The sequence below is a fragment of the Malurus melanocephalus genome, unplaced genomic scaffold, assembly GCF_030028575.1.
Source record: "Malurus melanocephalus ecotype Western Australia unplaced genomic scaffold, MMel_1.1 scaffold_169, whole genome shotgun sequence".
NCBI classification, from domain to species: domain Eukaryota; kingdom Metazoa; phylum Chordata; class Aves; order Passeriformes; family Maluridae; genus Malurus; species Malurus melanocephalus.
The window spans coordinates 1,036,209-1,050,207 of record NW_026623401.1 but is presented as its reverse complement, the minus strand read 5'-3'; the positions used below and the strand labels follow the sequence as shown (position 1 = coordinate 1,050,207).

General features: G+C 45.2%; 1 protein-coding gene across 1 annotated transcript in view; it reads right to left on the bottom strand.

Moving 5' to 3' along the window:
- Nucleotides 1-13,999, bottom strand: part of MEGF11 (multiple EGF like domains 11) — a 191,448-nt gene that overhangs the window by 84,629 nt on the left and 92,820 nt on the right. The window contains exons 5-6 of the mRNA XM_057372272.1: nt 7,111-7,357; nt 5,056-5,176 (exon numbers count right to left, since the gene is read on the bottom strand). Coding sequence (XP_057228255.1) covers nt 5,056-5,176; nt 7,111-7,357 — 368 coding nt within the window. The remainder of the gene's footprint in view (nt 1-5,055; nt 5,177-7,110; nt 7,358-13,999) is intronic.

Genomic DNA, 13,999 nt, shown 5'->3' with positions numbered 1-13,999 from the left:
TAAGATGTGCTAAAGACAGTCTGAAAACTCCACTACCACAGTAAATGCCTGCCTGGCCTGACTCCAGGAGGGATTTTTCTCACCACTGCACACTCAGGGATAATTCTCTTCCTTGGATCTCCCCCACAAGCTGCAGCTGGGCTGGCAGGAGGTTCACTGCCCCCTGAACAGCCACATGAAGATRTGGGAGAACTTAAAGGCAACCAGAGAAGTCTGCAAAGCTGCTTGTGTGCTCTTGGGTTTTTTGTGAATTGGAGAGTTTGAAAAGGCGTTGGCCACACCCTGTGTGGAGCAGATTTGGGAAGGAAGGGATTGTTGGAAAGGCTGCACTGGGAGGGTGCAGCTGTGCTGCTTTTGATGGTCTTTGATGATCTCTCCTGTTCAGCCAGGCTCACTCCATCCAACCAAACACAGCTCTGGGAGGAATCCTCTACTGCCCTTCCCACCCTTCAGTCCACCCTCTCTGCTCTCTCCAGCCCCACACCCATCTCTCAGAGCAGCACGGAATGGATCTGCCAGAGCTCTGGGAAAGCCATGGAAGGCCAGGTTGGCCATGAGGATTAGGATCACKGCAGAAAGCCCCAGTGATGGCACAGGAGTAGTGTGACTGCTCACATCAGCACAGCAGCAGCCTTCTGGCCAGGAGAAGGAATTCTGCAGGGGAATATCTGCCTAATCCCTGAACAGTGGTGGGATGCATCATCCAGCATCCTCCCAGCTCCCAATCCCCAGCCTTGGAGCCACATCTCTGTCCTTGACCTGCCTCAACTCCACATCTTGGTGGGGACCTCCTTTCCCCATTTTATGCTCCCAGCCCTCTGCTTTCCTGCCTCTTCATTCCAAATCCTTACTGCAGTCTCCCTTTRAGTCCTCTCCTTCATCCAGACCCAAATCCTCATCTCTGGGATGTTTCCTCCTTCCCCTCCCTGCCTAACCAGCCCTGGGAGTGAAGCAGAGCCAGTCAGTCCCGGCTGTGCATCCTGGCACTGCTCTCAAGGAAAAGAATTCCCAGGCAAYCCCTGCTCCAGCTGTTCGGCCCCAAGGCAGGGAATGTTCACCCTTGTGTGGGGCTGTGTCTCTGGAGGATTTACCTGCCAAATCCAGGTGGTTTCCCCCCAGGTATCCCACACGGTCCCTGCCAAGTATCAAGGCCTTACAAGGATTTCCCCAGACTTTCTTAGAAGTTGTATGAATGTTTYTCTCCCTGTGAGCAAATATAAAGCCTGAGGCTGGGATCCAGCTGAGGAACTTCAGCCAAAACAAGCCTGGCAGTGCTGGGATTTGAAGTTGTGGTCCCATAATGGAAAATGTTTGGCATCTGCAGCAAGTGGTGCTGCTGCCAGTGCCACCGCAGTGCCCAGTGTGAGACAGAAAACAGTGTCTGGCCACAGGATTATTTGGGTTTAATTTCTCTGTTTCCCTAACCAAGCCCCGGGGGCTCTGAGTTTTGAACAAGCACATATCAGACACAACTTATTCAAAATATAAGCCAGGGATATAATGGCCGCTTTCATTGCTTGGGGCTTGGGAAGTTTAGCTGGATCAACAACTGCAAAGTGAAGAGGCTGCTCTTCAATGTCACCATAAAACAGATACTTTGAGCCTTTCTCAAGCAGGGCCCTGTGGCTCCTTGGCTGTAAAACAGACAGGTTGGCYTCAGTTCAAGAACTTTCAGATTACAGTGTTAAAAACTGGTGTCTCTGGACTTGAGTAATACACAACACTATATATCTGAAAACCTAAGTGTCCATTTATCTTGATAATAAATACTTTCTCCCTTCATGTCTCAAAAGGAACAGGATTTCTATCAACAAATGATGAGAAAGCAATACTCTGGGATGCATACCCCCAGAGCCAAGAGAATCTTTAGCTGTACTTTTTGCATTAATATGTACTAAGGGAATTCAAAACATCCCTCTCTAGAGGATCAAATGTCAGACCAACATTTCCTGCTGCTTATACATCTAATCAGCAAAGTTCACCCCATCAGCACCTTTTTTAAGGCCCTGATCTCATCAACCTCTCCTTTTGACATCGTCTTCTATATTTTGGAGGACAGAAGATTTTTTTTCTGCTCCATTTTCTCAGACACCCTCATATTTAAAATCCTCAACAGAAAGAAAAATAGACAAAAATACAAATGATGCTTCACGAAGCCCAGAATCAATAGGAGAGAAGTGATGAGCAGAATGTGTTGTATTAACACAGCACCATGAAGGGGTTTGGGACTAAACAGGGGGTGTTGCCAGTGACAAATGTTCTGTCATGTCAGGAAATATTGCTGCTTTCCTGAGCACAGAGATCTAGTCCTTCAAAGGGGTTTCTGAAAAGCTGTAAATGCTAAATTAACTTCTCTCCCCACTTCCTGAGAGTGYTTGGAGAATTTAATACTGCAAATGAGAAAGATGCATAGAATTAAACCTGTAAATTGTTAATGAGGCCCTAAAGCAGCCACCCACTAAATTCCACAGCCACAAAGGCACAGGAGTGGAAAAAGCCCAACATTGTGGGATGCTGGAGGCCAATTTCTGATGACTGTTCAACAATAGAGGCTGTTGGCCACCATCATCCTGGTGAAGAACCCATGGGGCAGCAAAATCCCACAGGACACCATCCCTGGWACTTGTGCTGCTGGGGGATTCTGCACTGGTGGGAGGAAAGAAATTACAAGTCATGAAAGAAGCAGGCTTTGAAGATGGTAGATCCAAGGAAGAACCTCAGAACCCCAGAACTTCCTCCTTTTCAGCTCACTGCCTTCCCCTCCCCATCCCACCAAACCCCTCAGGGAGCTGAGCTCCTGTTAATAACCCAGCCCAGGAAAGGATAAAAGTTGCAGCTCATCCAGCAGCAATAAAGTCCAAGTGGATTTGCACTTGTATAAATCTAGGGAGAATTCTCTCCTTCCACAATGATGGTATATTCAATATATACGTGCAGTCTCCAGCCTCGAAATCAGCAAGTAAAATTCCTGGTGTCCCAGAAACCCGTGGTGTGAAATAAAACGAATGCTGTCTAGCAATCCCATCTCGCCTGCTCGTTTACAGCCCCCTCATGTCTCACTTCCCAAACCATTCCAGCCACCAAGAGTTAAAAATATAGCATGAAAAAATACCTCTTATCCCTCTCTGTACACTGAATTACCAGCTTTTCATTAAAACCCTGGAGAGACCCTTTATATTTAAAATCTCAACATTTACAAGCTGAGTGCTTTTACTTATAATTTCAGTTTCTTTCTGCAGAATACTTGATCTCTCTCTTCAATTTTCAGTTATGCTTGTTTCAAACATCAATTGTTAGCTCTAGGGTTCCTCTGGGGACTGAGCAGCCAACAACACAGTTTTCAGAAAAGTCTCTCTGGGCTCCTAAAAATGCATAAAAGAACTCYAGGCTGCAAGGAATTGGGCAGGACTGGGCCAGAATACAACCACAGCTGCTGTGCATACCCTCTTAGGTTTTTCGCTGCATCCTAAAAGACRTCTCAAAATTCCTGTTCTATTCTGATATTCTTATTTGTTTAGTGATGCTTTAACTTTGAAAAAGAAGAKAAAACTCCTGGTAAAATACAATTGAGGAAGAATACAGCAAAGCAACTCACATCCTGAGAAATCTTGGCATGCAAGAGGAGAGATGAAAAACGTAATATTTTTATTTAAAACACTTTATTGATCCCTTCTTAGAAGGTAGTGCCAGAACAGACTGATAGGCCCTCAAAAATATGTGAATTGTTTTCCTAATGCTTTAGGTCCAGCACTCAAGGAAAGAACCTTTGCTTTGCCTCCACTGATTGCCAGGTGAGGGCAAGGTGCCGCATTCATACTTCTGACAAGTTTTACCTTTGCCATTTCAAATGGAATAACTTCATCACCACCTTTGCCATGACTGGTGGTGTCAGATATTCCAGCTCTCCAGTTAGAGAGAGATTTTCCATACACAGCTTCCACCCAAACTTATGGACAGCAATATCCTCCCACATTGCTGATGCACAGCAACATCTCATGATTGGTACTTYTGGACTCAAAGCATTTGATGTATAAATGTAAAGGAACATAAACCTCATTCTCAGCTTTTATATGTTAGAACAGGTAGAGGGTCCCCATCAGAAGTCACAGTTGATTGATGATCCGCAGGGTTTTCCGTGTAAAAATAAAAATTTAGAGTACTTGCGTGCTTTAAAATCCAGCAACTTTGCCAAGAAACTAATTGTCAGACACAGGAAAAATGCCAGGAAGTTTAGTGCAGCTAAATGGGATGAAGGCCTGTGAGACTTGGCACACCCCAAGAGAGTTAATTATTGCATTATTGATAAAGTTGAGGACTTTTAAAATGCTTGGCCTTGCTTTCTTGACACAAAGGATTAAAGGTTAGGGCAGCTGTCTCTCTCCAGTGCAAGGCCTGACACAAGCAAATCTCAGGCAATCAATGGCAGYGATGTCTGAGCCAGGACACTGAACTGAAGTGGCCTCTGTGTGCTGGGCTCAGTCCTGCTCTGCTGCTGCCTGAGCCACCAGATTGTCCCTGGCTCCTCCTCTCTCCCAAAGGGGAACAGGACACTGGCCTTTGACCAGGCTGAGCTGRGCTTTGAGCTTTCTGTCCTGCGTGGGGGCAGTGTCTAAGGCTGCAGGGAATATTCCAGGAACTGGAACTCAGAGAGTCCAAGGTTGCAGGGAATATTCTAGGAACTGGAACCCGCAGACAACTCTTTTGTCTGTCTCATGGTTATTGCTGTTTCTTAAACTCTGTGATGTCACCTTCCAGTCACAGAATCACAGAACAATTCAGGCTGGAAAAGCCCTCCAAGATCATTGAGTCCAACCATTGCCCCTGCACTGCCAAGCCCACCAGTGACCCATGTCCCCAGGTGCCACATCCATGTGTTTTCTGAGCACTTCCAGGGATGGTGGCATGTCCCTGACTGCCTGTCTGTCTGTCTGTCTGCCCCTGCTGTGCACACCCAACAAAGCTGGTCCCAGTTTGGGAATTGTTAGAGCCTGGCAGGTACACATCAGCTGAGACAGTGAACAATTTACATCCTCCATGAGAATGAGCAGTACCCACCATCCATCCTGCAGGACAGGAGCACTCCCCAGTGATGTGGTGACAAACTCCCCCRTTCTGGCAGGGGCAGCGCAGCTCACACTGGGCTCCGTGGCTRCCGGGGGGACACAGCTCCTCACAGCTTCAGGGAGAGAGAACATCAGAAAACAAAGAGATCATGTTAAAGAATTTACAGGAAAAAATAAACGAGGAAAACCCACAACACAGGTCATCATGGGAGTCCTTATGCAAATGACAAAAAATTCAGAAAGGCTCAGCTGGCAYTGCCAATTAGCTGAGATTCCTTTTATTACTGCTGGGGTTGTTTATGTGCTGATCCAGCCCTGGAAGGCTGATGTATGTGTGTAACCTTTATGYATGTACCAAATCCCACCCATCTCACCAGGACAGCCCATAACCATTAAAATATCCCAGGAAAATATGAGTGGCAGGWTGAAGCCTCCAATGTGAATTATATGACATGGCAATAAAAGAAGCTGCAAACAGAATAAAAGGATGGGATTAAAACGCTTGAAATTTCTCCAGTCACTACTGAATGTTAACATTTGCAGCATATAATGGACTGGCAAGGACTCAACATCATTTAAASGCTATTTAAGCTCATTGAGCCTCTCTCAGTACTCGTGGGGGKGCAATGTAAGGCTAATCCCTGCAAAACCCAGTGTCTCCTACATCTGCACATCAGAGCTTTCAGCATCGAGGTTCTGGAACTACAGCATGTTCTCCCCCAACTGACTGAACATCTTCTGATGAGGATGTTCCTACAGCACATCAGGGGCTGGCCCTGCTGAGAACTGACACACTGATGTCAAGGGGAGCACTCCCAAGAGAAAGCAGAGTCCTTAGCAGTGAGTGCTTCCATGACTGAGGTCACAAGGCTAGGAGGAAATCAGGTACTAAATAAAATATTCACAAGGCCTATCACTTATTTATGAGGGTTAACRCTGTCTTTATTTTTTACCTTCCCCTTCATGCAGGTCAACAAATAATAATAGACTGCAAAAGTATTAACTCACCTGCAATAGATCTCCAGCCACATTCAGTGACTAAATTCTCTTTTCCCCTTAAATAATTCTGAAAAACATAATTACTTCTGAAACTACTGAAAGATCTCTAATGAGAACTGATGTTACACTGTGGGCAATTTTAAACAAGAAACTATTGCTTGCTGTCCTAAAATTAATATGCAGATTTTGTGAATCCTACTGGTAAACTTTCTGTGMGGTGGATGGGGATTTAGCTACATGATTCTCGTTAAAGTTAATAGGAGTCACACCGCTAAATCCCTGCACTCTATGCTTAAAATTTACCCCCTAGATACTAAGCTGATATAGTTAACAGAAATGCTTTCTCAGTTAGATTGAAAGTCAAATAAAATTGGGGATGGAAAGTCCCATTTGATGCTGCAACGGACTCTTAATGAGGAGAGAGTGCAACTGCTTATCACAACTCCCTGTAATTTGGATTGTATTCACATCCTGAAATTCGGAACAGGTAGASTTGTTGCATAAGCTGGAAAATATAAATGATTGTAAAACTTATTTTAGCACTATATATATATATATTTTTTTAATAGCATAGAATCATAGAATCCCAGAATGGCTTGGGTTGGAAGAGACCTTGAAGAGCACCCAGTGCCACCTCCTGCCATGGGCAGGGAAAACTTCACCTATCCCAGGTTGCTCCAAGCCCCGTCCAACCTGGCCTGGGACACTTCCAGGGATCCAGGGGCAGCCACAGCTGCTCTGAGCACCCTGTGCCAGGGCCTCCCCACCCTCACAGGGAACAATTCCTTCCCAATATTCCATATCTCCTTGCCCTCTGGAGGTTTACAGCCACCACCCTTTGTTCCATCACTACACACCCTTGTCCTAAGTYCCTCTCCAGCTCTCTTGAAGGCTCCCTTCAGGGAACAGGCATAACCAGCAGCAAGAACAGAGATTCCCTTTACTCATAGTCTCTGAAATCCCCGTTTTCCACAAAGGCAAGTGTGTAACATGGTGTACATTCAGTCAATTACTCGTCGCGTTAAACGCTCCCCGAGGCYGCACTTACAACACGCCGGTGTATCCGGGCGCGCAGTGGCACTCGCCGGTCTGGTGGTCGCACGTGGCTCCGTGGTGGCACTGGCACTGGAAGTGGCAGCCCTTGCCGTAGGTGCCCGGTTCGCAGAGCTCCTCGCAGCGCCAGCCGCGGAAGCCGTCGGCGCACACGCAGGCGCCCGTGATGGGGTTGCAGAGCGCTTCGTTCTGGCACTGGCAGCGGTTGCTGCAGTGGGGCCCCCAGTGCTCGCTGTCGCAGCCTGCGAACACACACGGCGTTATCCACGCGGGGACACGGGACAGCCTCACCCCCCAGCACCATGTGCACTTTGGCCAGAGCCTTCTAAAGGAGCCCCCGTTCCCAAACTGCCCCCCTGACCCGGCTTCACCATCTGCCCCTCGACCCACCCTCAGCATCTGCCCCCCCGACCCACCCTTAGCATCTGTCCCCACCCCGACCCTTTAGGATGCAAGGACACAGCAGCGCCACTGTTATATCTAAAGCTGAGGACTTGTTTAACACAYTATTGGAACAGGCCTGAAATCTTTTAATATCCTGTTTCTTAGTGCTTTTAGAAAGCTGGAAGGAATGAATTTATAGTGGAATTAGATGCACAGGGTCACATCCTGCCTGCAGTGCACTTAATGGCAGGCGGTGTTGCCAAGCAAATACTGTCGATTTAATAATGTCATCAAATATTGTTTCTTTGCTATGTTCCAATGAGATAACATACAAGATAATCTAAAGAAAGCTTTCTCCTTGGTGGTGTTTGGGTTTTTTGTTTGTTTTCTTATTTATTAATATTTTTTTTTTGTTTTCTGGACTAAATAGATGGGACAGAAGAAAGTAACACTGGAGACACAACATCCTGAGGCTGCCCAGGCTCAGGGATGAAGRAATGGGGTGAGGATGTCAGGTAATTCCTGTGCTAATGACAGCAATGTGGAAGGACCCCAAATCCACTGACCACTGACACCGAGAGGAGGTTCCCTATGGAATGTATTAAGGCACAGTGAGAACCCTTCATGTGACAATCCTGCCTCATTCCTTCTTCTCTTTGAGGAMCATATGGAGGATGAGAGAGGGAATTTACCCTTACAGGAACAATTCATCCTGATTTGCCATTGAAACAGCACCTGCACAACACCTYTTTGTGCTGCATGCATTGAACAGAGCTSAAAACAAACACCTGAGGTCAAGGTTTCCTCAGCAAAATGTCAGCAAAAAAAAATAAGGATTTCTTCAGCAGTCCTACCCTCCACTTAGCAGCCTTTCACCATAGCCATGGCAGGGGTAAAGAAAATCCTCACCCTATTCAGAACAGRGCTGCTGGGAAGGACACAGTCACCGACCGCTTTCCAGGTGCAGYTGGCTGTGCTCAGGGAGCCGATTTCAATTTCACCAACAAACCCCCTATGAGTGGTGTAAATCCCACTGCCAGGCAGGAGAGGAGAGTGAAATCCCAGCAACAGGGCTGGCTCCACAAACTTTTATTTGCAAACATGGAAACTAATCCCAGGTGACACACGCTGCTTCTCAGCCCCGGATCTGTTTCCAGGATTAGCGAGGTAAATGCAAAGCTCACTTAAGCCTGATGCTTTTGTCCTAGAAATTTCATAGCTCTCTCATTCTACAGTTCTTGGCTATAAACCCTCACTGGAAAACTGCAGCTACCAGTTAATTTTGGTAATATTTTTATTTATTATCTCTTATTTACTCAGTGTGAGGGTAGCCAGCAGAAAATGAAGACAGTTCTTATTTAATTTGCAATGCTGATCCCCAGTTTACAAACTCATGTTTCTTGAGCAAGTGTTAAAAATAAACACAGAAAAGACAATTCCAAGGTCTCAAAAAGATCTGCAGGTCTTACAGGTGCAGCRGTTTCATGTCCTGCAGGGAGCAGAGCACACGATGTACCCCTGTGSACAATCCTGCTCATGCTTCATCCCAGATCGTTTATTGCTTTGCCTCACTTCCCCACCGCTGTAAACAGGGATGATAGTTCCTCTCTAACACCACTGGGAGCCAAGCAAAACAAAATCTTACTCTTTATAAGACTTAAATTATTACTGAGAATCTGTGGGAAGAGATGATGTATCTTTATTTCAYAGAGACGCTTGCTAAGGCTCTGTGAGCCTTCTGGGGCAGAGAGCAAAGCTGCTGGAGCTGCTGGAGTTCCCCAGCAATTTCCATCCCAGAAACACTGATTTGTTTCCTGCAGAACTTGAACATCAAGGGATGCAGTTCTGAGTCTCCACAAAAGTACAAATCTGAACCACACAGGCACAGCTGATATCCCTCAGCACRAGGAAGTGGAGTTCAGGGATCAAACTGCACTCTGCCTGCTCTGGGAATTGGTTCTTGCCTTCCCACACCTCACATCAGAGCCTCAACTGCAGACTGTGGCTTGTTCTGGGCTGATACAGCTCTACTTGTAATTAATTTCCTTAATATGAATAAATAACACTCATTAGAAGAGATGATTCTATCCTTGCTCTTTCCCGTCTCAGGTGGGTGCTCCAAGYATCCCATTTGTCTGCTGGGTTTGTGTTTTTCACTTTGAAAGAAAGTGAAGGAAAAAGAAAATCATTTATAGGAAGGGAAAACAATTTCCCATCATTAGTTCAAGCATCTYGTTTCACCTGTACAGTGCCTGCCCTAAACACAGCTCCTTTCCTGTAAGTCCATCTTGTTTGGACCCTTTTACAAACAGTATTTGGTCACACCCTTGTTTTCTCCCTGTATCAAATTTCACCCCACAATGTCACCAAAGGAAAGAGCAAATTTCAGAAGCGCAGAAATTCCTCTGATTGGTTGAAAAATCATTAAAAATCCCAAATCTGGAAAAGCAATCCAGTTAGGCAGATTTTTCCATAGGGTTGTAAGTGACTGCACATTGCAACCTTCAGTATGATAAAGCTCAACGCAGTGAGCCCAAATGCCTTAAATATSTATGAAATAAAGCAACTTGGCATTCCAGATACCTACTAAAAATGTGATTTTCATGGGGATTTATTAAGGAGAGAACATAAAAATGAGGGTGAAAGTACATCCAAAAGCTCGTGGAAGACAGAAAGAATTACAAAAAGATGGGGATTTTACACTGTCTCATTGACAGTGTCTGACACAGCCTTTGCTTCTTTATGTTCCTGAAACTTCTACCAGGGATTGGCTGCAGTTCTCTAAATGTCCTGGTGTTTGTGTATAACCAAAGAGAACATCCTGCAGTCCAGTGATGGGGTCACAAACACACAATGTCCTCTTGRACTTTACAAGTTTAAAGCCTTTGCCTCAGATGGTGAAGATTTTCTGCTTTCAGCCACCAGTTCAAGGCCTACTCATGTCCCATTGAGCAGAGCCATTTCACACAGTAGCAATTAATCCACTGTTTATTAATTGCAGAGGGAATTCAGTGAAATTTGTTAGTGTAAAATTTTGGATGATGAAATGTCATCCTCACTGATTTTATACACATGAAAATAAGATCTTTGCTACTCAAAGTTTATCAATTCCTRTTGGTTTTCTCTTCCCTTTCTTTCTCATATTGCAGTGACAGACTGGCATGATTTCATGGGAACATGATGTGATATTTATATAATGATATAATGATAACTCTGAGATCTGCACTGTGGGAACTTCTGCACCTTTACAAGGTAGATACAGAGATTATGAGCTAAAACCCAAGTACTTATTCATACAATTAACTCCACTGAGCTCCACAGGCTCACTCAGGTGTGAGATTACTCAAGTGTGTAACTGGCTACTGGATTGASATTCAGAAGCTCCTGCTAGGAAATTATAAAACAGAAGAAACCAGACTTCAGCATCCTAGAGATGTTTTTTTTTTTCTCTATTTTTCAATGTGGCCAGTCTAGCTGGTGTGTGACAGTGACTCCAGGTTCTGACACAGAGAGCAGAGCAAGCTCAGAGCCACGGGATCCCACTGCACTTTGGGATCGTCAGCACCCCTTCCCCCTTGGAGGGACCATTTTAAACCTCAACCCCAGCCTAGCACAGTCTAAACCTGCTCTTGTTGATTGCCTCAGTGTGTTACTGTAATAGAGATAAATAATAGCAGCACCAACACGTGAACAGAGAGCTGCTTAAAGCTCACACGAGCGCTCCCCTGTAAATGCAGATGCCATTAAAAATGTCAAAATGATACAGAGACTTTAACCAGAGCATCAATAAGGAAAGGAACCTGAGAGAGGCAATGTCAGSGAGGTACAAATGCTCCCTTTAGCTGCATGTGGGATATCAATAGCATGAGGGATGAGTCTGGAACAGCCACTATTCTCTGGGGAGATGCTGCATTAAAGGGAACTGCCATATTTCAGGTCACGTGCCCACATTCCCTGGCAAACTTCCTCACTTTTTCACTTCTGGAAATATAGCTGGAGATGAACTGTCACCAGTAAAATATCTGTGGCTGTGTAAAGGGTGAGGCTGGGTGCCTAAGCACAGTCCCAGGGGTGGGCACAGGGTGCTGTGACAGCAGAGGGATTAACCCCTTGGGGAGCCTGCTCAGTGCAGCACCAATGGCTCTCCTCCTCTTGCCATCCCCACTCCCACAGTGAAACCTCAGGTACCTCCTGAAGTGAGKGCTAATTCCTGCAGGCTCTGCTGCTACAATCATCAAATCACTCAATGGTTAAGGCTGGAAAAGACCTCCAAGATCACCAAGTCTGACTTTCAACCGAACTACCCCGTGCCCACTAACCATATCATGGAGTGCCACATCTGCTTTTTTTTTTGAACTCTTTCAGGAATGGTGCCTCCACCACTATCCTGGTGAGCYTGTTCCAGTCCTTAACCACTCCTTCAGTGAGGAAATTTTCCTGCTATGGTTGTGCATGACATCCTATCAGCTGATGTGTCCTGGTAAATACACGTTGAGGACACACTGGAAGCGCCGCTTCATTCCCAAGGGCTGTTATCCCTCTAGGAGCAATTGGGGAACTGCCGCACTCTGGGTCAATGGAGACACCCAGCACTYGGTGCAGCAGCACAAGGCACACAGTGAAGCAAACACAGGAGTTTGAACAGGTAGCAGATAAATAAAAGGACTCCCAGGGAAAGGATGACATTTATTGAGTGACTTATCCCAACAAGAGAGAGTCAAAAGTGCTTTTCCAGAGCTTTCCCATCACTGCAAGCACACACTGTTAATATGAAAACAGCATCTTCTAGCACAGCAACACAGAACCTGTGGTCTCAAGGTCTGAGCTTATTCTGCTCTCATCAGCATCAGCCTCCCTGTGTCTCTTTTATGGCTGCTGAACAGTTTTGTATTCTGGGTCTGCAAAGTCAGCGGGATGTTCACAAAAGCTGAAAAACCCTCAGTGTCTGATTTTCTTGGCCCAAGGATTCAAGACCACATTGGGCTGATGGGGAACTTCAATTAATCCACACTTTAAAGCAGCTTTCTACAAATTTGCTAAAGCACAGAACATGCTCATATTCAATAATCAATATTCTGGAATATTTCCAAATTCAGTTTGTAATGTTTAAAGGAGATAGTAGCCCTTAAAAAYGCAAACAGGAGCTAAGATGAACCTATTAAATTTGGGAAGACGTGGCTTAAGAGAAATTATTTTAGAATTTACTATGAAATTAGGACTGGGTTTTCCTCTTAATGTAACTGTACTATTGTAGACWGATTCTATGCATACAAATTGAGGTGAGATGTGCAGTTAACTGTGGGTGGGTTGGTTTTTTTGTCTAATTCAGTTTTGGAATCAGATGGTTGACCCAGCTAATTCAAAGCAGGCAAAGAAACAAAAAAAGCTCGAACATATGCCTGAATGAAAATTTAAAAGAATCAATTAAGTTTTTATTCTCTGCACTTTATCCAACAAGAGAATTCCASCCCTGTATTGAGCTGTGTCTGCTCCCTGCACAAATATGACTCATTTGGGGACAGTTCAACACTTTGCAAACAGAAGCCAAGCAATGGGYTTGAAACAAGGCCCATGAAGAGGGAATTCCCTTACAATGCCTCTTCCCAGCACTTTGTGCTGGCTCAGAGCAGCGCTGAGTCCCTCAAGTGACACCAACACCCTGCTAAAGGCATGAGCCATGTCACTGAAAAATCACCTGCTGATCTAAATTGATCAATTCTAAACCAAAATACTCTTTATCTCATCAGACCGTTTATCCTTGGAACTTCTAACACATGTTTATGGACAGTGGCTGACCTCAAAATAACCCAGAGTTTTAGAAGTGCCCTTCAGAAATGGTCTTACAAATGCTAAGAGAATGACATTTTACTTCCATGATTTCACCATCCAGCTGGGACACCTTCTCTGTTCTGAGCACTGTCCCACACCCAGGGGTGTGCTCAGGAGTCACCAGTGAAAATCCACCTGTACTCAATCAAACTATAAAAAATGCAATTTGCAGACACTCAGTGCCGCCCCTGGATAACTCATTACCTCCATTCCACAAAGATTTCAAGCGTATTAAAAGCAATCTGAAATTAAAGACTTCAGGGCCTTAGCAGGAGTCCTGTTACAATTTTTCCAGGGAGCAGCCATGGGCCACTGGCTGTTTAATCTCCGTGCTCTAAGTGGCCCACAGGGAGGGTGACAGCCTTGTAGTCTCAATCCATGCCCCATGTCAGAGCTTTGCTCTGTCCCTGCTGATGAACCACCCSAACATCAGCCTGATGATGTCCCTGGAGGGATTGTTCCTATTCTCCATTTGCTTTTTAAGGAAAATCAAACCAAACGAGGAGCATCCCATGTAAATAAGACATTTGATTTATGGAGATGGTGTCATAAAAATAAAATGTCAGATTAAAGGTTGGAAGTACAGCAGTAATTCAGTACTTGAGCCTGTGAATGATGATCTTTTCTTTAATTATGTGAGCATAGGGTACCCTGGCACTTGCTGACTTTTG